A 23,391-nucleotide genomic window follows, 5' to 3' on the forward strand; every position below is an offset into this window, starting at 1 on the left:
CTAAGAGTCTTAATTCCTACTTCTTTCTTTCTCTGCAGGGTGAGGGAAAATACAAAGATGACCCAGTTGATCTTCGCCTTGATATTGAACGTCGTAAAAAACATAAGGAACGAGATCTTAAACGAGATAAGTCAAGAGAATCAGTGGATTCCCGAGATTCAAGCCACTCAAGGGAGAGATCAACTGAAAAAACTGAGAAAACTCACAAAGGATCCAAAAAGCAGAAGTATGTAGGCAGTTGTGTCTATCTGGGTGTCCTGCTTGATGCAGAGATGGTGCCAGCTGTGGGCTCCCTGGGCCATCTAGGCATTGATATAATAGCTTAATACAGCTGTGCTCCTCCAGAAAGTTTCTCCAACTGCTTTTTCCATATTTAATTACCCAGCTGTGTAGTAACATTGGTCAGCCACCCATTTGGAATATTATCTTTATGAAACTAAGCTTCTCAAAGTAGTTTCACCTAATCTCAGGTTTTCTCAGAGGAAACACTGTTAGGTGGGTGTATGCCCATAAATGTTTATAAGTGTAGTCCCCCTTCAAAGTAGTCAGCTTGGGGATATGCTTGATCTGTCAATGGTAGCTTATTTCAACATGTTTTAGAACTACTCTCTGAGAATAGCCTGCTTAGCCTATAAGAATTCATTTCCATATTGTCACTGGTAGTGAATCTTAGTCCTTTGAGTGAATTGGGGTTTGTTTGTTTGGTGTAGGGCAATGAGGGTTAAGTGACTTGCCCAGGGTCACAAGCTAGTAAGTGTCAAGTGTCTGAGACTGGATTTGAATTCAGGGCCTCCTGAATCCAGGGCTGGTGCTTTATCTATTGTACCACCTAGTGAATTATTTTTAAGCAGTGAATTCATTAAAGTAAGTAATGTGGCCGGGGTGGGGTGGGGTGGGGGGCAGCTAGGTGGCACATTTTTCTTTGTTAGGTGGGTTCCTGGACAAGAAAACACTCAGACCTTTCTAGCTTAGTTTGACCTTCTAGCACTTAAACTGCCGTGGCACAATCTCAGAGAACCCAGGATCACAACCTCTGTGCCCCAGGGAGGCATCAGAGGAAAATTTTAGTGAAAGAAGTTCTCTCCTTAATTTTGTTTTTGCTTTTCTGAAAATATTCTACTTTGTGGAGAACCCTTGTCAATAGACCTGGGTACTTTTTAGTCATCTTTCTTTCTTTGGGGGGGGGGGGTAGGGCAGTGAGGGTTAAGTGACTTGCCCAAGGTCACACAGCTAGTAAGTGTCAAGTGTCTGAGGCCAGATTTGAACTCAGGTCCTTCTGAATCCAGGGCTGGTGCTTTATCTACTGTGCCACCTAGCTGCCCCACTTTTTAGTCATCTTAAAATAATTGACCACCTTACCCTGGTCTGATACTGTGTAAAGAACTTTCATATAAATTATCACATTAAAAGCTGTGCTGAGAAAGAAAAGTCTAGCAGATATTGTCTCCGTTAAGTATGAGTAAACTGAGGCATTTGAACCATACCGATCGGCCTCTGTTCACACAGCAATTTAGTGACAGCTAAGGCTAGAATTTTGGTCTCCCTAGTCTCAGTCAAGTAGTCTCTGTTTTATATATTGTCTATTCAAGTCCCTTGTGCGTGGGTAGAATTTTATATAAGGCAAACCTAGCTTGGACTCCTTCAAAGAGAGAGAATTGATTGATCCTAGACTGAAAATTGGAAAGCATCTCAGAAGCCATGTGGACCAGTGCAAACCTGAGCAGGAATCCCATCTGCAGCGTGCCTAACAAGTGGTCATAAAGCTTTTCTTGAAGATCTCTATTGAGAGTGATCTACTCTCCCCCCAAATCCCACATAGTCTGTTCTCTACTGTAGGATAACTCATTTTTTAGAGTTGTTACTGATTGACTAAAGTAACAAATATGTGTTAGAAAATGATCTCATATCTAAGGTCAAGGACATTCATGACCATATTTTAGGGAAGGTTTCCATTGAATTATTTTTCATTTTGACTGAAGATGAAAGGGAGGGTCTCAGAATCCAGAGTAGAGAAGATGGAGAGAGATGAGCTAGACATTAGAAAAGTTTATTAGATTCAGAACCAGTTGAATTGCTAGACCCAATGAATAGTCATTAACAACTTTATATCAGCTTGGAAGAGGAATCTCTAGTGGAATACCCCTGAAGTCTATTCTTGAATCCAGTTAAATGTCTAATATGTGCTAGACATCTACATTCTTGGGTTTAGCTTTTTACCAATAACTTGGATAAAATATATAGATGACATGTATCAGATTTTCAGATAATCTAGGGCTGGAAGGAAGTAAGTGACAAATTGGATAGAGTCAGTTTCCAAAAATATCTTAAACAGTTAGCATGTTGGTGTGCATATTTCAGTAGATGTTATATAATTGGGATAAAAATAAAATCAGTCTTATAAAGTTAAATCTTTGAACCTAATTATAAGTTTGCCAATGAGGGAGAGTGAGAAAATCGAGGGAGGTGGGGAGGAAGTGTGGATCAAGAACAGCTTGTCTGGAAAAGATCTGGAGGTTTTAGTGGACTCCAAGCTTCAAGATAGGGCAGTGTTGTGATAAGGCAACCACCAAAAAAAGGCATTGTACCCTTAGACTGCATTGAGAGGCACAGTGTTCTAAAAGGGGGAGATGGTCATATCACTGTATTCTGCCCTGGTCATGTCATAATTGGATTGGTGCTTTTGTTTCTGGGCACCATGTTTTTTTGTAGCACAGAGTTCCTGATAAAATTACCCCCAAAAAACATTTTTTTTTGTATGAACATTGATAAACTGGAGGGCCAGAAGCATGATAAAGACCATGCTATAGAAAGAGTGACTGAAGTAGTTCCAGCTGTGTTACCTGGTGAAGAGATTTAGAGTTCATCATAGTCTTCCAACATTTGAAGGGATGTTATGTGGAAGAGAGAGCTGTTCTTGGAGGCTCCAAAGACCCTTAGGGCCTTTAGTTCTTAGTCAGAACAGTAGACGGTGAGGAATGAGGAAAATGTTGGCAGGGGGCAGCTAGATGGCAAAGTGGTTAAAGCACCGGCCCTGGATCCAGGAGGACCTGAGTTCAAATCCGACCTCAGATACTTGACACTTACTAGCTGTGCGACCCTGGGCAAGTTACTTAACCCCCCCATTGCCTGCAAAAACAAACAAAAAAAGAAAGAAAAAGAAAATGATGTCAGACCTGGGCAACGCATTGATTTCTTTAGCTTAATTGTACTTTGTTAAAAGGGAGGGTTAACTTTTTAAAACAGAAAATAAAAGGAAGTTACCAAAAGGTTAAAGCTTAATGTAAGGAAAAACTCTTCTAGTAATTAAAATTGTCCCAAAATGGTGTAAAATATCTTGAGATAATAGGTTTTCTCTCACTAGGGGTCTTTAAGCAAAGGCTAGATGACCACTTGTCTGGCATGTGGTAGAGGGAATTCCTGCAGAGTTACAATTCATACTAGATGCCCTCTGAGATGCTTTCTAACTTTTTTGGTGAATAGGAGAAGGATTTGTTTTATCACCTACCACGTAAATGGCTTTCAGCAGTTTGGAGTGAGTATAGCAGTCGATTAAGCCCACAAGTGTGACTACCTAATTTAGTTTCTCATACCATTTCTTGGGAACAATCTGATTAACTAGGCCTAACTTTGTAAACTCTTCACCCATAGAAACTTCAAGTTGCATCCCGGTTTTACCACCAGCTCCATTTATGGCCTTGGTCAAGTGATGTTTGATCAGTGATCTTTAAGGACCTTTTCTCAGCTCTGACGTCTGTTATGATTTGGGATCCATTGAGTGGGCAAAACAATCTCTAAAACATTCATACCAATCAAAAATACTACAAGGAAGCAATTCTGGAAATGAGAGGCATGACCAAGTTCCCGAGTTCAAAATAATGCCTCTCAGGCAGACATTTCTTGAGGGGGAACCACAGTACGTGGTAACAAGTGAAACTCCTCCTTTTTGAGTGGGAGCTTAAAGTTCTCCTAAAAATGAACCTTGGGATTTTGAGGCTTTATGACTTGCCCCCCCCCCCCCCCACGAAGGGAAGTTGGGGGTGAAGAAGTGGTGTGACCCAGTGTTGCCTTAAGAGGCTAATCTCTGCGCCTCTTTCTGGAGGTCAGCAGGTTATGTAGACATGTTAGATCGTGGACATGTATTGCTAGTTGCTTCTCCCCCTCCTTCTTTCAGTCACAGCAGACAACACATCATCTTTAAAGGCAAATTGTTAAAGCTGTAGTCTCTAATCTTCTCTGGGTTCCAGTGGGAATGGCCACTTTAAAAGAAGTAACTCCTAGAACAGCCTCTCTAGCTCTCTGGGTTCTCATCCTGTCCCACTGAATGATACTACCTGTTACTTGGCTTTGTGAGGAAAGTGAATTTTGAAGAACACATCTTAGATGGGTGCATTTGGGTTTGTCTTGTTTGCTAATTTAAATGTGTTCAAACCCATTTGAGCAGCCATATTCCTGAGGTGTCTTGTGTTAGCCCTCCCTCCCCCATGAGACACAAGGTGCTAGTGCTTGGTCAAGCCAGGGTTCTTTTAAGGGGCTCATGGGCCACACTGGCTTCTCTCTCGGCACAGGAAGCATCGTCGAACACGGGATCGGTCTCGGTCGTCATCCTCCTCCTCCCAGTCATCACATTCTTACAAAGCAGAAGAGTACACTGAAGAGACAGAGGAGCGGGAAGAGAGCACCACAGGCTTTGACAAATCCCGGCTGGGGACCAAAGATTTTGTGGGTCCAAGTGAGAGAGGAGGCAGAGCTCGAGGGACCTTTGTGAGTCACCCCATCCCCATACCTCTTCCCTTCCTACCTTCAGACAGGCTTCCAAGGGAGCTTCCCTCCTTTTTTTTAAAAGCCCATCCGTCTCAGGAGAGTCTTTCTGGGAGGTTCAGCATGACCACGAAGTGTCTGTCTTCATGTGCTTACTCTTCCGGCCCCGTGGGTCAGGGCAGGCTTTCTTTTTATCTCTTCCCCTTCTTCATCTTGTACTAATAATTCTAGGTTTGCTCTTTTCATTCTTTGTTGGGATATTGTAGGAGATGGGCGAGGATTTGCGCATCAGCTAGAGGCCACAGTCCCTTCCAGCTCTGACATTCTCATCTTACATCAGCAGTGTGTATCTCAGGGCTCGGGAGCTGGGACGTTCTTAGAGCCTAAAGACAGACTAGACCTCCTTATCATCCAGATGGTTCCCTCTGGCCCAGTCACTTTTCTCCTCAGCTATCGATTTACAGTTGCTTTTTCAAACACAATGACTTATTCAAATGGAGAGACTCTTGGGTAGCTTCTGGTTTCTGATCTTGTTCTCTCTCATTGGTCACCCGGCAGAAGGGTTTTAAGTCATGCTCATACTCCATCTGAATTAGCTGTCCAAGGTTCCCAAGTAGCCAGCCACTCAGAGGGCATGTGTCGGTTTGGTTCTCTGTCAGAGCTTTAGGTCTCCTAACACATTCTTCAAAAGGGGGCAGTCATCCGAATCCTAAATATGACCGATTGCTCTTCCCTGTTTGTCGCTGCAGCAATTTCGAGCTAGAGGAAGAGGATGGGGCAGAGGCAACTATGCTGGCAATAACAACAGTGGCAACAATGATTTTCAGAAGAGGACCCGAGAGGAGGAGTGGGATCCAGAATATACACCCAAAAGCAAAAAATATTATCTGGTATGTGTCTGGGAATAGGAAGAGGGAATCTGACTTAGACTGTGGTCAATACCAGGGACTTGCTTAAAAGCAGTCTTTCCACAACTTGAGTAGATGAGGCACCACCAGCTTGGTGCTCTACCAGAAGTGATAGCCAGCTGGTCAGTCAGCCAGTGGCAAGTTCAGCTTTCTCATCTGGCTTTCCTCCCAACCCAGTTGGGAGCCAGTTGGGGTGGGGGATGGGGACTGGGGTTAGGATGTCTCTGACGAATTAAAGCATCTTGAAATATAGACAAGGTTTCCAACCTCTTGGGACCCCTTCCAATTTTAAATGTATGATCTTGTAATGAATTGGATAAATAATATGGGGATCTGAACTAATACATGCTTACCTGGTGCCCTTCTTTAAGCAGACTTGATTTATAAAACAGATTAAGAAATGATTCTTAAAAGGAATTACCAAAGGATTAATTTGCCCCAAATTGAGATGTGAAGGAAAAAAAAAACAGATTTTTTTTTTCTTGAAAGCAAGAGTATATAAACCAAGGTACTCTGGTTTAAAAAAAAAAAGGAATGACAGCTTAGCGTTTTGTTCCACTTGAGGGTCAAGTGCATATTTAGTGAGGGGCAGCTAGGTGGTGCAGTGAATAAAGCACTAGCCCTGGATTCAGGAGTACCTGAGTTCAAATCCAGCCTCAGACACTTGACACTAGCTGTGTGACCCTGGGCAAGTCATTTAACCCCCATTGTCCACAAAACCAAAATGTAAAAAAAGAATTATACCCTCTTGCATGCATATTTAGTGGGAGGAAGTCCTGGGAGCGTCATATCTAGACAGAGAGGGCCCAGGAGTAGATCCCTAATAGCTTGTTACAGGGGCCAGGACCTCCCATATCTAGACAGAGAGGGCCCAGGAGCAGATCCCTAATAGCTTGTTACAGGGGCCAGGACCTCCATCTGATGGCTCTGCCTTGATGACCTTAGGCCATTTCTGCCTTTGAAGTGAAAGCTCTTCCTGCCTGCCTTGTCAGGAGTAAGTGGCCAGTGAGAGATTGTCCTGCAGCTCTTCCCTCTTAGGTGTTAAGTCTCACCAAAGCAGTTTGGTTGTCTTTTAGATGGTAGCTGACAACCATGTTGTGTACAGGCCAAACCACCAGCAACAAAGTTGAAATCAAATACAACAGAGTAGCTTGTGTTTAACAACTTAGAATTAATGGGTTTTGTACTGCATGATTCTGATGTTTATATAGTGCTTCCTATGTGCCAGGCACTGTGCTCGGTGTTTTACAATCATCATCTCATTTGATCCTTAGACACTTATATTAGAGGCTTATACTATCACTTGCATCCTCTTAAAGCCAGGCATCTCTTAGGGCCAGCTGTGGGCATAGGGAGGAGGGGGAGATGTAGACCTAGGAGGGGTGTTGCTTTCAGCCTATGAAGACTCTAGATTGAGGGAAGCCTAGACAGGTCCCAGCAGACATGGCTGGTTGTGATGCAGTACCAGCAAGACTGGCCAAGTAGAGTAAACTAGAGTAGATCTCACATTTATAGAGTCCATATTGCCCCACATTAGTCTTAGAGACTTTGGTTTTGAGTTGTGGTGCTCACAACCATTCACCTCACAGTAAAAAGTGCCATCTTTGGGAAGTAACAAGCCAGATTTCATCCCTGTTTCTTCCCGACGTTGTACTCGAGGGCCTGAAGTTACAATTGATATACTTCGGGCTTTGATGGAGCTACAAGGGGTGAAGGGGAGAAGGGGGAAGAGCTACTTTGGCTACAGTCATGTAGAAGTCAGGAGATGTGGACCGGAATGGTGACTCCAGCACCTATGGTGTGTGACTTGGGGCAAGACAGTTTGCCCTTCAGCCTAAATTTTTTCCTCCATAAAATAGGGTTGCTAATTTCTGGTACTCCCTACCTCCTAGGGAGGGCTATCATGAGGATGGTGATACAATGCTTGGGTGGCTATAGGTACTGTCCCTCAAAGACTATCTGCCTCCCTCTTCAAGTTGTAACCCAGCTACTAGCCCCAGGGCCTCTGCTTTGGTTTAGTTGAACCAGTAGCTTTCTTCAATACTTCACTATAATCCTGGAAGTTTGGGGTTGAGAGAGGTTGGGAAGGAAGAGACAGTTTTTAAACTTGGGCCTCTTAAGAGTAGAAATGGTTGGCCTGAATTAGGGAAGGAGCTTGAGAAGAGCTTTGGGTCATCATGACTGCTGGGATGAGAGAGGAAGAAAGAGTAGAAGTAGTTTCCTTCTGCCCATGCCCCCACCCTGGCAGCTGTTAGCTCACATAGTAAGCTATGTGTCACACTCTTCCCTGGTACTTTTAGTGCAAGTGGCTAGGGCTGCATGGAGATGGAGCATAGGTTTTTAAGCTGGGCACATGAGCAGCAATTTGGGTCCTGGCACTTAACTAACTGAACTCTGCTGTCTCCTCAGCATGATGACCGAGAGGGGGAAGGCAGCGAAAAGTGGGTGAGCCGAGGCCGGGGCCGGGGCGCCTTTCCTCGAGGCAGGGGCAGGTTCATGTTCCGGAAATCCAGCACCAGCCCCAAGTGGGCCCATGACAAGTTTAGTGGAGAAGAAGGCGAGATTGAAGATGATGAGAGTGGGACGGAGAATCGAGAGGAGAAAGACAATTTACAGGCAGCCACCGAGTAAAGAGCCCCTGGAGGGCACCCACCCCCAGGGGAGAGTCGCACCTGGCACTGGCTGGGGAGATGTCCCAGAAAGACTGAAGAACTGAAGAGAGGATCCTCTAAAATACACCCCAAAGGTCCCCAACCCCAACTCTAGGGGAACCATCCCTGGCCTGTCCACTCAGAGTTGTCTGTGCAGGCTGGCTGAGGGAGGGCCCAGCTCTCCACTCTTAACCAGAAGTAGGGCTTTTGGTTGTTTTTTGCTTGTTTGTATGGGAGTGGGGTGGGACACAGGCTATGAAAACTTGTTTGGATTTCAGTCTATGTCCCATTTTGAACCAAGTCTTATTTTTTATTTTTTTTATTTAATTTTATTTTTCATTTTCCAATATAAGCTGAGAGATGAGGACTAATTTGGTTAATTTTGGTCTCCTCTTCCTCCATCCCCCCTTCCCCACCCATACAATTTTCTATATCTCTACTTTATGCATATTTAGTAACACTAGCTCTCCAGGTTTAATTTAGGAAGATGATTCTCTAGAACAAAACATTGGCTTGTCAACTTTGATTTGGGACCAAGCAGCATTGAAAAAAAATCTAATTTTTAGAGCAGCTTTTGTATGTAGTAAGTTTAGGCCCTTTCAAACTACCTTGTTTGCATAAGCCTTCCCTGCCAAGCTCTCTGTGACAGGATGTTGGCCACACACACACACACACACACACACACACACACACACACATCCACACCCTCTAACCTTTCTCATTTCCAGGGGGCTTCCATCCCTTGTGGGACTAGGCCCCAAGATGTTTTCCAAGTTGTGCTTATCCTCTCAGCAACTGGGATGTTTTAACTGGAGGGCAGTTTCTGGCGTGTTTTCTAAGAAACTTCTGAATTCTAGCTTAAAAAATTATAAAATGAGAATAATTTTTTCAATATTTTTTATTAATCTTTTTATAAAATGAAAACTCCTGTGATTAATGAAGGAAGGCAGTTGTGGTTGTGTGGCTTGTGGGGTTTTTTTGTGGTTTTTTTTTTTTTTTACACCTTACATTTTCCATTCAAATTTTCTCAAAAGATGTTTGGAGAAAACAATTATCTGGAATGAGTCCCTATGCTTGCTACAAGCAGGTGAATCATAAGGAGTTCATATATATGTTGTAAAATAAAACGGAGAGAGAAAAGACTGCTCCCCTCCCCTTCTGTACCTTTGCCCTCTCCACCTTCAGATGGTTGTGCTACTTTTGTTCCTTCACTTGGCTAAATTTCTATAGTTCAGTTGGTTTTACTTGAATGATTCATGTTTAGGAAAAAAAAAATTTAAGTTTGTTTCAACTCCTCCAGCAAATAAAGAAAATAAGCACTAGATGTAAGTGAGCCTTGATTCTTCTTGTACGGGAAGAGGGGAGGAAGTAAAGGGGTGGGGTGACCTTTCTATGGAGATTCCAGGTGCTCTTGGCCTCTACCGTCTTGGGAATCTGCCTGGAGAGGAGCAAACCTTGTAGGAGCTGTGGAGGGGAGTGCTCCAGGTGACTCACCCGCCCCCAGGCTCTAAGCTCTATCGCACCAGATGGGGGACTAGAAGATAAAAGGAAAAGTAGAAGCCAAGAAACCTGGGCCATGAGCACCCAAGAGCTTGATGAACCGATATGGGGGGGTGGGCTTGTTGGGAGCACTGGAGAAGACTACTGTACCCCTTAAGCTTCTCCAGGGCCCTGTTTTCTCTCCCCTTCCTGGAGAGGGACCAGAACTAGCACCTGCAGTATCTTAATGTGCAGTCCCCTTTCCTTGGCACTGCCCCTGGAAGGCTCCCCACTACCGGGCATCAATACATAAGTTCTTAGCTGGAATGACTTCAGTTCTCCCTCTACCCCCCACCCCCCCAATGGCAGGGATGGAAGTCAATATCACACCCCTGGCACCTTTGGACTCATTCGGTGATGGGAGCTGGTGGATGTGGTTGGTTGGTAGGTCAAAGGTTAAGCCCAAAGGTGAACGGGCAGTTGGAGCAAATCCACGGAGGCCGCCCACTCAAGGAATTCTTTAAAACAAACCTCGTGAAAACCGAGACTGACTATACCCTCCAGCTTCCCAAAGCCTGCCCTGCCCACAGTTGAAGTCAGTTTCTGCCAGCGAATTCTTCCCCTTAGTTGGTAGGCTTTCTTCCGGCCGCCTGTTCCGGATAATTGATGGAAAGACAAACCGACCAGTGAACCCCGACCTACCCAGGGCCCTACCTCCCTGTCGGGCTGTGCCTAGGGCCGGGGTTTGTGGAGACGTAACTGACCTAGCCGTCTGGGAAAAGGGAAAGAAATGTGTCGGCCCCTGTCTCCGCCCACTATATTCCCACGCCTGTAGCTTGTGCCAGGCCAGCGGGGGTGGGGGACCGTCGCACTCCGCAAGGCTGCTTTAGGGTCACTGCAGGGGAGGGACTCTCGCTCTCCCCTGGGGAGGTGGGGGGATAGAAGTTGTTGAGCAGGGTCCTCCTTCCTCCCAGCCCCAGAGGCACCCGGTTCGGCTTTTCTAGTGTCAGATGCCCGTTCCCACCCCCGACCCCTCCCCGCTCACCTGCTGGCGGCCCGCCCGACTCCGCCTAGCCCTTTAACCCCGGGCGTGGCTTCTTTCCCCTTCTGGCCCAGCTGAGCCAGCCCAGCCCAGCCCCTGGAGCCCCTGGAAGCCATGGGTAAGTGCTGGAGGGACGACGGGTCTGTTCACGGTGCATTTGGGAATCTCGACTCCCCGAAATGGGCGGGCGGGGGCTGGAGGTAGGCGTGAAATCCGTCTCTTGCTGAGGACCAGCTTTCCCTGGGACCTCCAGTTTCCCGTCTGTGAAAGCGACTTTATACAGCTGTAGATGCATGACTTAAACCCCCTTGGAGCCGCGTTCTCCCTGGCTCCTCGTTCCCCGGGGGAAGGCTCCAATTGGAGAGCTTTGGTCCCCTTATCCCTCCCTTCTCCGCAAGCAGAGGTGCTGGTGCTGGAGGACTACCAGGCTCAGCGGGAGGACGAGCTGACCCTAACTGCTGGAGACGTGCTTCGGGATGTGCGCCAGGGGTCCGCGGACAGCTGGCTCCTGGGGGAGCTGGCTGGACGCAGGGGTCTCTTCCCTAAGCTCATCGTCCTGGTGAGAGTTAGGCGGGGCAGGGGGGCATGGCGCCCTGGGGACGCCCCGTCGCCTCCACTGACCCTTGGCCATTGCTTTCATCCCAGGAGATCCCGGAGAGTTTGCGGGATGACGGGGGCCCCCGGAAGCCCCACACTAAGCGCCGAGGTGAGGTTTAGGTGGGGCCGGTCCAGACATGGGCAGGTGGTTCCAGCCCATAGCCAGCCCTAGTCCCACAGAGATGGGGGTGGGGTGGGGCAGGATCATCCTGGGGGCTCTCTCACCCCTCCCCCGAAGCTCCCCAGGGCCGTCATTGGCCCTTCGCACACAATGGGGGCTTGCCTTCCCAACCAATGGGGACTCGCTTGGAGCTCGGGCTGGGAGGGGCCGAGTGCTCCCTCGGAGCCTGGGGGAGGGACAGAGAAAGGGGGAGGGGGTGTCTCTTGCCCCTGAGCCCTCCCCCCGGCCATGGACCCCCCCTACTATTGTAAGGGCCCCAGGGGCCAGGGCAGGGAATAGGAGAGGGCCCTCGAGATGGGTCCCATAGCCCTGACCCAAAGCTCTGCCACCCACCTCCCAGGTCAGCCCGGGGGCCCTCCAACTACCCAGAGATGGTGTAAAGTAAACTTTAGCTACAGCCCAGAGCAGCCGGATGAGCTAAAGCTCCAAGCCGGGGAGGTAGTCCAGGTGCTTCGAGAGGTGAGGAGAGCACTTGATTCTGGGCTTGGGTCTCAGACGAATGTATATGGGGGAAAGCACTGATACCCTTGGCTCGGTCGGCTTGGACCATTTCTCCAGATTGAAGACGGTTGGTGGCTAGGGAAGAAGAACGGGCAACTTGGGGCCTTTCCCTCTAACTTTGTGCAAGAGTTGGATTACAGGCCCTGCGGTGAGAGGCCCTGACCCCTGTGTGAGACATTCATCTCCTTAGTCCCTGGTCACCTTCCACCCCCTATTCATGAATCCTCAACTTCAACTCGTTGACCTTCCTCCCTGCTCCTCAGTCCCATGATTCCTAGACCCTTGATCTACCCAGACTCCTTCACCTCCCAGCCCCCCTCCGATTCCAGAACTGCTCAGCTTTTATCTTGTCCCAATGGTCCCACACCCCTGTAGTTCCCTGTGATCTTTCCCAGGTGCCGTGATTCCTGATGTCATCCCCAAGGCCACTGGAGTGGCCCAGTCTTGCCCGAAGGTAATGGGGGAATGGGAATATTTTGGGGGGGAGGTGTTGAGCTTCTGGCTCTTTGGAGGAGCTGGGAGAGAGGAGACTCCATCCCTCCATACCTGCCCCTACCTCCCAGCTAACCCGGACCCAGGAAGAAACTCCCGTATACCCCCTAACAGGTGAGTAATCCCGATGGGACACCTCCCCAATACATCCAAACTCCTTGCCCATAGTCTCCCTCCTCTCAGCCTCGACCATAGGTGGGAGGGAGGGGCCCAAGAGAGGAGGGCTCCCAGGCCCACGATTGACACCCTCACCCACCACTGACCCAGCACCTGAGAGCTGTCGAGTTCTGTTTGACTATGAGCCTGAGGCACCCGATGAGCTGGCCCTGCAGAGGGGTACTGTGGTGAAGGTGTTAAGAAAGGTGAGGACGGGTTTGGGAGTGAGTGGACTGACTGCTGGAGCGGATTGAACCTAGAGTGGGGGTACCTGGGCATGGAAGACCACACCACCTCTACCATCTCCGCAATCTTCTCCTAGACCACAGAGGACCCTGGCTGGTGGGAGGGGGAATTTGAAGGCAAAAGAGGAGTTTTCCCAGACAATTTTGTCCTCTTGCTGCCCCCGGTAAGTAAGTGTGGAGTCTTCCTAATCATACATACTCTTGCCTCATCCCATCTCAGTGGGAAGATATAACTGGGCCTCTAACCCTACCTACTTTTCCCTTAGATTAAGAAGCTTCCAGTCCGTCGTCTGAGTCCTCAGGAATCAGGTAATGACCTCCCTGAAGGGGGAGAAGTGCCCGCCCACCCACTCCCCTTCTTGTTACTCTGGGCTCCTGGAGTCTCAGAGCAAGCAGGCAACTCCAGAAAGCCCCTGAGATGGCCCATGGATAGGGCTTGCCCCTCTCCAAGAACCGCCCCCCTACTCTCCCCAACAAGAGAAGGGTCCCATTGCAGAGCAGTTTGCCTGCGAGTGTGTGCCCCCATCCTGCCTGGCTATAGGGGTGGGAGGGAGCATGGGCTCTGGCCCTCCGTGTGATTCCTGAACGTCCTCCTATCAGTGTTTGGTCGAGAAAACCATGTCTCCAGTGGGAGGAGGCGGGTGTCCAAGGAAACAAGAGGTAAAAGGGGAAATGGGGGAGGTTAGAGTGGGGAACAAGGGACTATGACATCACTGCCTATCTCTGTGAAGGAGATGTAGTCGGGCTTCCTATTCCTTTTTCCCACCAGCTGCTAAGGAGTCTAAGAAGATGGAATCTAAAATCACCCTACCCCCCATTAAAAAGCTGTCATCTACCTCCAATAGGACCTCCAAGCCTCGGCCCCCAACGCCCAGGTATCTTTCCCAAGGGGCCGAGAGATGGCAGGAGCTGGCCCTCCCCATCCTGACCCTAAGGAACAAGGGGACTGGGTTGGGGCCTGAGAGATGGAAAGCCGAGCCGTCTCAGGCACCCGAGTCTATCCTAGGCCTCTGGCATCCGGATCAGCCGGGGACAAGCTGAAGAACTCTCGAGAACCAGGAGGAAGAAGTAGTGCTGGTGGCAAAGGAGGATCAAATGGAGGTGGAGGAGGAGGACCGGGAGGAGGTGAGCCCAAGCAGGTCCTGAGTTCTTGTTTGTTTGTTTTTGTGGGGCCACAGGGGTTAAATGACTTGCCCAGGGTCACACAGCTAGTAAGTGTCAAGTGTCTGAAGCCGGATTTGAACTCAGGTCTTCCTGAATCCAAGGCCGGTGCTTTATCCACTGGGACACCTACCTGCCCCCAGAAAATAGAACTTGTAGGAGCCTTCCCTACCTCCCGAACGAGGTAATGCAATGAAAACCTGGACATTTGTTCTGTCAGCTTGCTTTGTCTGTTGTTTGTCCTTTGTTCTCAAAGAGGACCGTGACATTGGGGTGATGTCATGACTTGCACTGAATTGCATTTAAGTGAGGGAGGGCTGTGCAAGGTCACCAACCTCACTCTCTCCTCCAGAAGCATCTGAGTCCAGTGGCAAAATATTAGATCAGGATGACTGGAGATGCTGTCAGAGAGGCTGACACTAGATGAGAGGGGACTGGGGGATTGGCTGGTGGAAGCTTTCCTAAGTACCCAAGGAAATCTGGTCTGTCTCCTTGCACAGTGACCATCTCTCTGACTTTGCCAGTGCCAGGCAAAAGCAATGACAGAAGCAATGATGGCGTAAATGACTCCAAGACGGTTCATTCCACCCATATGCGGTCGAAGCCTCAGGGTCGATGTCCGCCCAGCCTAGACCAGACCCCCACTCCTGTGAGGATCCCCAGGCCCCTATTTTGCCCCAACTACCATCACCACCCTGAAGAGAGGACAGGGTTGGGCTGGAGATTTCCTGGAGGTCCTTAATGGGGAGTGGCTGGTGGACACTGGCCCACCAGGTGGGTAGAAGGTGGTAGGTGGCAGGCAAAGGTGGTAGGGAGACAAGGACTTAGCTACTAATAACCTTTCCCAGGATGGAGTTCCCCCTGTCTGTCAAGCCTCTGACTTGCCTTTACTATTCTGGGACCAGGGCTTTCTCTTCCCTTCTAACCTCCCTTCTCCCAGGGACAAGAGGAAGAGAAGCCCGGTTTGACAAAGAGCCAGCCCCCCAGGACCAAACACCACTCCTCAGATAAAGCTGCTTCTCGGGATAAATCATCCCACGATAAAGCACCTTCCCGGGAGAAGAAACACTTCGATAAACCTGCCAATCGTGACAAACCCCCCTCCGCAGAGAAGCCCCTCCCCCCTGACAAGAGCACGGGCCGGACCCTCTCCAACGACAAAGACAAAGACGAGGACAAGACGGCGTCGAGTAGGCATCCCTCCACAGACAAGGACAATAAGCCACCTCCTTCGGGCAAACTCTCCTCAGATAAACCACCCCCAGACAAGCCACCCTCCGCAGAGCAGGCCCTCTCAGACCCTCAGGGAGCCCAGGGCGCAGCTAACTCTGAGAAGAGGGCGTCAGTGGCCGAAGAGAAAATGTCAGGGATCAGCCTCAATAGCTTGACAGAACGAGTGCAGCAAGTCGAGGCTGAGGTCGCTTCTCTGAAGGGGATGTTAGTGCGTCTGGTGTCACAGCAGGAGTGAGTATCAGTGAGAAGCAGACTGGGGAGGAGGGGGAGAGAGGGGGTAACAGAGAGAGGCATGACACAAGTGGAGGCAGAAGTTGGAGTGAGAATGAGATGGGGCAGGGAGACTACGTATTTGGCCAATGGACCTGAGTTTGAATCCCAGTTCTGCCACATTTCTGTGAGTTATTTTCTCTGTGCCTGAGTTTCCGCATGTATAAAATAAGGGAGAGAAAAGAGATGGCACCTTCCTGGTCCGGATCCAGTGGGATCTGTGGGCCTGAGGACGGTGAAGGCTGGGGTTGAGCTGGGCTGTTGTCGACAGAAAGGACTTGTCAGAAATCCAGGAGGAGCTGAAAACGGAGCGGGAAATGAGACTGGAGCTGCAGGTAAGAGGGGCGAAGGGGGTCCCAGAATGGGGAAGAGTTCCGGAAAGGGGGCACAGACCCCCCCCCCCCAGGGCGGCATTACTTATTCTAGTCGGGTCTCTGGATTCCTGAGCATAGAGGAAGGGAGAAAGAGACCTCTTGGGACTGTAGTGGAGGCGATCTTTCGGGGGTCAGGTCTGTGGGGGAAGGGAGAAGGTGGGGAGTGTTGGGGACCGGGCCTTCCTCTCTCTTTTTTCTCTTTCCCTACCCGAGGCGAAGTTTGAGATGCTGAAATCAAAGACCAACCTGGTTTAGGGGCCCGCCCGGAGGGGGCTTGTCTTTGCCCACGGACACAGGCTGCGCCTCCTCCCCATTCCTGAGGGTCCACCCCCCGCCATGAGGGGGAGCCTCAGGCACCCCCCACGCGCGTCCCCCCCTTCGGGGCTTTGCGGGTGAGGGCATGGGGGTTGTGGCTGGACCCCCCCAAACTCCCCGCGTGGGATAGGCCGGGGCTCTTTGCGCCCCGACCCGAGGACTCCCCGGCTCCGTATTAACCCCACCCCCATCCCAGACCCCCACCCCCACAGATATCAGAAACAGAGAAATAAAATTGTATTTGTAATCACGCCTTCCAGGGGCGGGGCTTATTGGGGGAAGGGGCGCGGCCTTCTTTGCTAGATCCCGCCTCGGATGGGCGTGTCTCGCTGTCCCCCTCTTCCCAGCGGACGGGCACATCTGGCGAACATGTGGCTCCTATTAGCGCCAGGGCCGCGGGGCTATTTTTATCCGCCCGGACGTGGCTGGGCTGGAGAAGGACTGGCCAAGCCTGGCACGTGGGGAAGTGGCTCCACCTCCTCCAGGGGGCCAAAGGGGGTTCGTGGGGCCTAGGCCTGCCTCGGCCCTCCCCCAGACCTGGACTCCGAAGCCCAGCCCGGAACACATCTGGAGAAGCCCAGGAGAAACAGTTATACATATTCCTCACACACAGTACGCGGCAGCCCCCCCCACCCCAATACAGAACTGCAGGAACTCAGTCTCAAACTCCACTCCAAACACCCGCAACCCTCACTGCGAGACTGAGCCACGCAGTTCCACCCCCTCCGCCACCATATTTCCCCCAGACATCCATCCCATGCTTCTCCAGAAGCTCGGACAACCATCACTGCCTACACTCGCCACTGCACCAGACACACATCGCCCCTTTTTCCCTTAGGGGGAAGGACGTTACCCCTCACCCGCAGACACAAAGAAAAGCCCACGGCCTTAGATACATATCAGAAACCCAATAAAAGCACTAGTACACAGCAGGCAATCACACTACATATAGCTAATCTTAGCCAAGCGCTCAAGGTCAGTGTCCTTCCAAAGCCTGGGAAAGAAGGCGGAAATAGGGGCGTGGTAAAAAAGAAACAAAACATTTTTGTAAGGGAGGTCGGCAGAGTGGGTTTGGGGTGGGAGGGGAAGAAGGTCTGTGGGAGGGAGGCCGGATTCTCTTTGCTCGGGGAACTGCTTGGGTGGGGGGGGGGGGCATATCTTCTTTCAGCTTTCAGTCCGGGCTCCCCGCAAGCGCCCAAAAGGCCAAGAGTCCCTTTCTCTGGGGAGCCACGGAAGGCAATCAGTTTAGAAACTGACTCCAGTGTGCTCCTCCTCAACCTGAAGATCAGCCCCGCAAGTTTTCTCTCTTCTGGAGAGAGCCGTGCATGGAGGGGAGGACAGAGGTGGAGAGTTGATGAGGTGGTTTTCATTGGTCACCTCCTTAAAGCTCCCAGGACAGAGACTCGTCCTCCCGTCCCTATTCCTTGGAATCCATTAAGGGAATCGAGGATCTCATCCCCCAAGAGGGAATTCAGCTTTAGCACCGTGGAAGAGAACTGATCCAGTCAAGAGACTTGGGGGAGCAGGAAGGAGTCGTCCCCTAGCCTCTAAGGGAAAGGTGGCTCATTTGCAAGTCAATCCCCAGAGTCCCTTGCAGGTGGGGAGGTCCGTCAATAATAATGAAGCCTACCCACGGTGCCAGTGCCGGTGCCCAGGAGGTCGGGCTGCCCAGTACGCCAGATTTCCCGGAGGATCCGCTCCCGCTCCTCCAGCCGCTGGGCTCGTTCTAGCTCCTCCGAAGAGGTGAAGACATTGACACTGAGGGGACTGTCCATCTCCGGGGTCAGTTCTGGGCCTGACCCAGCATCATCAGGGCCCAGCCGGGTCATGGTGTCCGTCTCATCCTCATCTTCATCCTCATCCCCATCCTGCAAGTCTCGGGAGATTTTGGGGGGACTTTTCCCAGAAGGCCTAGGGTGGGGTTGGCAGGAGATCCGGATGACCAGCAAGCAAAGGGTCAGCAAGAGCCCAAAGCATATGCCCAGGACAAAGTAGAGGCCGAAACTCTCAGGATTATCTGGAAAAATTAGGGGTTGGCAAGATCAGACTGGGGCCCTGCATGGCCTGGCATGGGCCAGTCAGAGAGCTTTCCCCTTCCCTTTCCCCTCCTCTCCATCAAGCCTGGGGTCACCCTGGCTGCCAGCGACTCCAGAAGCTCCGATAGTCAGGTGTGTGGCCTATCTGGGCAGTTCTAGCTACCCGATAAGAATAGACTCTCCGTTCTTCAAGTGGTGGATTATCTAGGGTCCATCAGGGGAGGGGCTCTGAGGTGAGGGCGCTAAGAAGCCCTCTTCTCACCCAGCACTTACCTCGGACGTATGCGTAGGCTGCTAGGCTGTTACTGAGCAGTTCCATGTCCCGTTTCCGGACCTCCATGTTTCTTCTGAGGAGGGGAGAGGGTGGACTGTCCCTGAATAGGTCTGTAGGAGACAGGGTCAAGATGCCAGCGTTAGTCTTGGATTGACTGGGGAGCCAAGGGTCGGGGAATCCGGAAGCCTGCTTCTCAATCCCTTCGCTCACCTCTCTTCCAGACCGCGGGGATCACTCGGGCTTTTCGACCCTTCTCCCCTTCGAAAGGCCAGGGCCAGCCAGGCATTCGGACTCCCATCCCCTTCCCTCACTCTGTGTAACCCCCTCCGCCCACACTGGAAGCCACTCCCTATGAGGCTGCCCCGCTCCAGACCGCAGATGGCTTGGGTCCCCACTTCCACGGAGGGCTGGACCAAGGAAAGACTAGGCTCAGTTCTTAACCTTGTCTCCCTTGGGAGTTTGGGGGGGGGGCAGGGCAAGATCCTCCAGATTCCCACGTATCCTCGGTCACTCCGGCAGGGCTGAGACTGGAGTTGGGGGATGGGGGAAAGGGCTGTTAGGAGGGTTTATGAGGCCCGGGTCATTTGGGGGGCAGAGGGGCTAATTTAAAGATTGGGAGTTGGCCTTAAGCCATCTTTTTGGGAGACTAGGGTGGGGGAGGGCATAGCGGAACCCTCTGAGGTCGGAGGATTTTTTTTTCCTGGAGGGACAGTAAAAAAAAGAGTCTAGGGGCTGCCCTTCGGGAATCCTTTTGGGTTGAAGAGAGTGCCTCACCCCCTCCCTGCACACCCCGCAGACCCTGCCCCTTTGGGCCGGTGTGGGGCCCCAGGATTGCGGGGTCCCAGGTCCCTCACTCACCGGCGCGGCTCAGAGGCTCCAGACACGGCTTCGGCTCAGGGAGCGCCCCCCGACCTGCCCAGCGCCTCCATGGCGGGAAAGGGACAGAGGAAGTCCTGTCCGCCCCGTCCGGCGGGGGTTAGGTAGTCCTGGGGGCGCTGGAGCCGCGGCCCGGCCGCCAACCGAGCGGACGGAAAGTTTCCTCCGAGGAAAGAGGAGGGCCCAGGACGGGTAGGGAGGAAAGGAAGAAGGGGGAGGGAGGGGAGAGCGCCCCCGCCCCGCCCCCACCCCCCCACCCCCAGCACAGGAAACTGGCTTTTGGAGAACCCAGGCGGCCCGGGAGAGGGAGGGAGGGAGGGAGGGAGGGAGGAAAGGGGAGTGTCTGCTGCGCTTTGGCCGGTCCCATCTCTTTATCACAGTCCCTGGGGTCTTGCAGCTCTCATCCGAGACCCGTCCTCACTGCGTGGCGAACCTCCAAACACCCCTCTTCTCTGCCCCCAAAGGCTCCCCAGTCCCTTCCACTCGGAACCCCTCAGTGTCTCCTCCCCCTCAGAGCTCCCATCTGTCTTTTAAACATCAGAGAGCCTCGACCTTCCCTCCCCCATGAGTCCCCATCCCCCCAGGCACCACCCTTCCATTAAACTTCAACACCCCCAAGTCCCAGAGCGCCTTTGAGCCTAAGAACCCCCCAAAACCGACTTCATTCCACTAAACTTCAGAAGCCCCCATCCCCAGCCTCATCTCTCCTGAGATCCATTTGCCCCTCCAAACTTTAGACACTTTCCATGCCATCTCCCCCATCTCAGTGTCCCTGAGTCCCACCCAGCCCTTCCCAAACCTCACGCTCCAGCTCTGAGCTTGGGCATCCCCAAAGGGACAGCTTATTGAAGGGATGGGACTCAGATGCCAGTCCTAAGGGAGCTAGGAATCAATACAAGGCCAAAGGAGAATTCTCCCCACTCCCGTCCGTCCTTCCCCCCCCCCTCCCAAGATCTGGGATCTGGGTGAGGAGGTAGTGGAGGGCAGGGGGAGGGGAGGGTCAGGGGCCCAGCAGGAGGCCTGCTCAGGTTGGGGTAGGGGGGTCGGGAATGTGTCTGCCTGGCTAAGCCAGGGCCAGTCTGGGGTTAATGATTGCTGGATTCCATTCCTAAGGCTGCTGGAGAGCTGCAGGCTATGTCTGTGTGTACATGGGTGAGTGTGTAAATGTGTGTGAGCTTGTTCAGGACGACATGTTCTGGTGCACACATCTGCTCTAATATGCTTGTGAGTTTGGGGTGCATTTGCATCTAACTTCCATCCACATGCACATGAATCATGGGGGGATCAAGCTTAGCCCCAAGCCTGTGGAGGTAGTGTCTTCTGTGGCTGGAACACTTCGGAGGGTGGGCAGCCAGTTGGGTTATAGGGAGTAGGGCCGAGGGAAGGGGGGGAGGGGGAGAGGAATGGAGGAAATTGTTGACATAGCCGAGGCTCCCAGTAGGCTCCCTCCAGGTCCCCAGCTCTGCCCTGAGTGGAGAAGAACGGAAGGGGTGAGGGGCCCCACTCAGAGAGGGGGTCATGTTAGGAGCAGCCTTGGATGGGGGCTGGGGTGGACTTCCCTTGGGGAGCTCAGTTGTGTAATCTTATCACAGTTCTAGAACCCTCTTACCTGAATTCGGTGAGAAAGAGACAGCCAGAAAGGACAGAGAAGGGTGGGGTTGGGGACTGATGGATCTCCCCTAGGCCACTTCCACCTCCCTGACCAGAAATGAAGTCAGGGCAGCCCAGAATACTTAGGATCCAGGCCCTCTGCACTCTCGGGCCATTGCTCTTCCTAGTCTCCATCTCTGCACACGACTTGGGTTACAAGATCCCACTAACTTCTCTCTGGACCTCAGTTTAATCATATGTAAAAGGTAGGGGTCGGTCTTTGGGATGGAAGGTCACTTCTGATTCAAATACTATCCTCCTCTGAACCTAATGAGATAGATACCAGCTGAAGGTCTGCGACCCTCTTCAAATTAGAGGCTGAATAATAAAAGCACAACCCCTCCCCCCAACTCCATGTAGTCAATGACCCTCATGGGGGGGGCATCCTTGTCAACAGTCCCAGTTTAACGCTATGCCCCTATTTGTTTCTAAATTCCCACCAGAAAAATCCCTCCTACTCTGATTCAACTGGGGAAAGGAATTTATGAAGTTATCTACTTTGTACCAGGCGCCGTGCTAAGCACTCTACAAATATTACCTCATTTGATTCTCATGATGACCCTGGGAGGTAAGTGCTATTATTACCTCCATTTTACAGGTGAGGGAACTGAGGCAGACAGGATATGTGACTTGCCCAGGGTCTCACTGCTAGTAGGTGTCAGAACCTTGATTTGCACTCGGGTCTTCCTGACTCTAGTTAGGCCCAGTGCATGGCCATCTAGCTTGGGGCCAATCAGTTCATAATATGAAAGGATACATAGTGTCGGGGAGGAGAGGAAGACAGGAGAGGTCTACACATTCTCCTCAAGGCTTTTGAGCTTTTATCAGAGGAATGAGGGATGTCCTTGGAAAGAAAAAACATGTGGGGCCTGGATGTCAGGTGACAGCTGGGTTTCTTGTCCCTTATGACCAAGGGTCTATTACGTGCTCTCTGTGTGCCTCTGTTTGCTCATCCGTACAAAGAGGGATCGACAATGATCTTACCTAATTACAACTCTTCTTTGGACCTTCCTCTATCCTCCCCACTCTCTGAGCCCCAAGTGGGTCCTAACTGCAATCAATCTCCCAAACTTTATGGGACACTCAGTGGCACTGAGGCAGTTAAAGAGGTAGTGTCCAAGTGGATAAAGCACCAGTACTGGATTCAGGAGGACTTGAGTTCAAATTCGGCCTCAGACACTTGACACTTACTAGCTGTATGACCCTGGGCAAGTCACTTAACCCTCATTGCTCCCCCCCTCCCAAAAAAGAGGTAGTGCCCATGCAGAGAATGGGCCACAACAGATTCCCGAGCATCCAGGGGCCAGCCACCTAAGATGGGGGTGAGCAGAAAACACACCATGATGACAACCTTAAACCCCCAAGTCGAGCTGTGGGTGGGTGGGCCAGGAGAGAGGAATGGGAAGGGTGCTGTGAGCAAGGTGATGGGCTCCTAGAATCTTCACAGATCCCTACAGTTAACCTCTGTAAGCAGAGATTCCACAATGATGGTGTTCTGCTAACAGTGATTGACTGCTAACTCTCAGGCTAGATTTTTGCAAACAGAGACAGGCTCACCAAGCAACAATGGGCTTTGCAAACAGTGACAGGCTCAACATCTGCACAGATTGATTGTACAAATAGCAATAGAGTCTGCAAACAGTGAGGGAGGCCTCCACCCAAGGGCAATGTGCATGCATGCTTGCAGGTAAGGCTGGGGAAGCAGACCAGCCCACAAAGTTTTTAGCCCTATCTCAAAGAATCACTGAATTTCATTACTGGGGGAAACCTCAGAAATCTATTTAAAAAAAACATCAAAAGTTTGAGCATTAGCATCGACAGCAACTCCAAAGGAAGGTTTATTATATGTGCACAGGCATATTCGAGTACACACATTTGGGGGAAGATAGCATTACTCGAGAAGACCAATGACCACCCACTGCTTCCCTGGCTATTTACTTTCTGTATGCTTTTTTTTTTTTTTTTTTGTGAGGCAATTGGGGTTAAGTGACTTGCCCAGGGTCACACAGCTAGTAAGTGTTAAGTGTCTGAGGCCAGATTTGAACTCAGATACTCCTGACTCCAGGGCTGATGCTCTATCCACTGTGCCACCTAGCTGCCCCTTTGGCTAATTACTTTCTAGCCAATGGCTACACGTGCCAAGTCCCCCATGTGATCAGCATTAGGAATATTTGTAGAGATCTCATGGCTAG

General features: G+C 51.0%; 3 protein-coding genes across 12 annotated transcripts in view; 2 read left to right on the forward strand and 1 right to left on the reverse strand.

Moving 5' to 3' along the window:
* The window catches only part of THRAP3 (thyroid hormone receptor associated protein 3), a 91,509-nt gene extending 81,870 nt beyond the window's left edge, over positions 1-9,639 (forward strand). For 6 of the 7 annotated variants that reach the window (XM_043992248.1, XM_043992249.1, XM_043992250.1 and 3 more), the window contains 4 exons: positions 39-226; positions 4,566-4,761; positions 5,508-5,648; positions 8,076-9,639. In XM_043992248.1, coding sequence (XP_043848183.1) covers positions 39-226; positions 4,566-4,761; positions 5,508-5,648; positions 8,076-8,297 — 747 coding nt within the window. In that variant the 3' untranslated portion in view covers positions 8,298-9,639. The remainder of the gene's footprint in view (positions 1-38; positions 227-4,565; positions 4,762-5,507; positions 5,649-8,075) is intronic. The other variant, XM_043992254.1, reaches the window with a different exon arrangement.
* A 1,142-nt stretch (positions 9,640-10,781) lies between these two features.
* Positions 10,782-16,561, forward strand: SH3D21 (SH3 domain containing 21). 3 transcript variants are annotated; one of them, XM_043995704.1, is made up of 17 exons: positions 10,782-10,956; positions 11,240-11,397; positions 11,484-11,544; positions 11,957-12,075; positions 12,175-12,265; positions 12,513-12,571; positions 12,681-12,723; positions 12,877-12,971; positions 13,088-13,174; positions 13,277-13,319; positions 13,611-13,670; positions 13,780-13,885; positions 14,017-14,135; positions 14,672-14,820; positions 15,112-15,635; positions 15,946-16,009; positions 16,262-16,561. In XM_043995704.1, exons 1-17 carry the CDS (start codon positions 10,953-10,955, stop codon positions 16,301-16,303), a joined length of 1,824 nt encoding a protein of 607 aa, XP_043851639.1. In that variant the 5' UTR covers positions 10,782-10,952; the 3' UTR covers positions 16,304-16,561. The 3 variants fall into 3 exon arrangements, with proteins under 3 accessions (XP_043851639.1, XP_043851637.1, XP_043851638.1); XM_043995702.1 differs by lacking the exon at positions 16,262-16,561 and having other exon boundaries at positions 15,946-16,241; XM_043995703.1 differs by lacking the exon at positions 16,262-16,561 and having other exon boundaries at positions 14,696-14,820; positions 15,946-16,241.
* A 32-nt stretch (positions 16,562-16,593) lies between these two features.
* Positions 16,594-19,728, reverse strand: EVA1B (eva-1 homolog B). Of its 2 annotated transcripts, none has more exons than XM_043995757.1 (3): positions 19,532-19,728; positions 18,673-18,783; positions 16,594-18,380 (listed from the first exon to the last, which is right to left on the reverse strand). In XM_043995757.1, the coding sequence occupies exons 2-3, from the start codon at positions 18,737-18,739 to the stop codon at positions 17,974-17,976; spliced, it is 474 nt and encodes a 157-aa protein (XP_043851692.1). In that variant the 5' UTR covers positions 18,740-18,783; positions 19,532-19,728; the 3' UTR covers positions 16,594-17,973. The 2 variants fall into 2 exon arrangements, with proteins under 2 accessions (XP_043851692.1, XP_043851690.1); XM_043995755.1 differs by lacking the exon at positions 19,532-19,728 and adding an exon at positions 18,884-19,021.
* Positions 19,729-23,391: the final 3,663 nt, after the last annotated feature.

Source organism: Dromiciops gliroides, chromosome 3 (genome assembly GCF_019393635.1).
Source record: "Dromiciops gliroides isolate mDroGli1 chromosome 3, mDroGli1.pri, whole genome shotgun sequence".
Taxonomy (NCBI): Eukaryota; Metazoa; Chordata; class Mammalia; order Microbiotheria; family Microbiotheriidae; genus Dromiciops; species Dromiciops gliroides.

Coding starts and splice junctions, on each gene's coding strand:
- SH3D21 (XM_043995702.1), top strand. Junction 11,398..11,483: donor TCCCTAAGCTCATCGTCCTG/GTGAGAGTTAGG, acceptor CTTTCATCCCAG/GAGATCCCGGAGAGTTTGCG. Junction 12,076..12,174: donor TAGTCCAGGTGCTTCGAGAG/GTGAGGAGAGCA, acceptor CCATTTCTCCAG/ATTGAAGACGGTTGGTGGCT.
- EVA1B (XM_043995755.1), bottom strand. CDS start 18,971: ATGGGAGTCCGAATGCCTGGCTGGCCCTGGCCTTTCGAAGGGGAGAAG. Junction 18,784..18,883: donor CCCCGCGGTCTGGAAGAGAG/GTGAGCGAAGGG, acceptor TGTCTCCTACAG/ACCTATTCAGGGACAGTCCA. Junction 18,381..18,672: donor AGCCTACGCATACGTCCGAG/GTAAGTGCTGGG, acceptor TAATTTTTCCAG/ATAATCCTGAGAGTTTCGGC.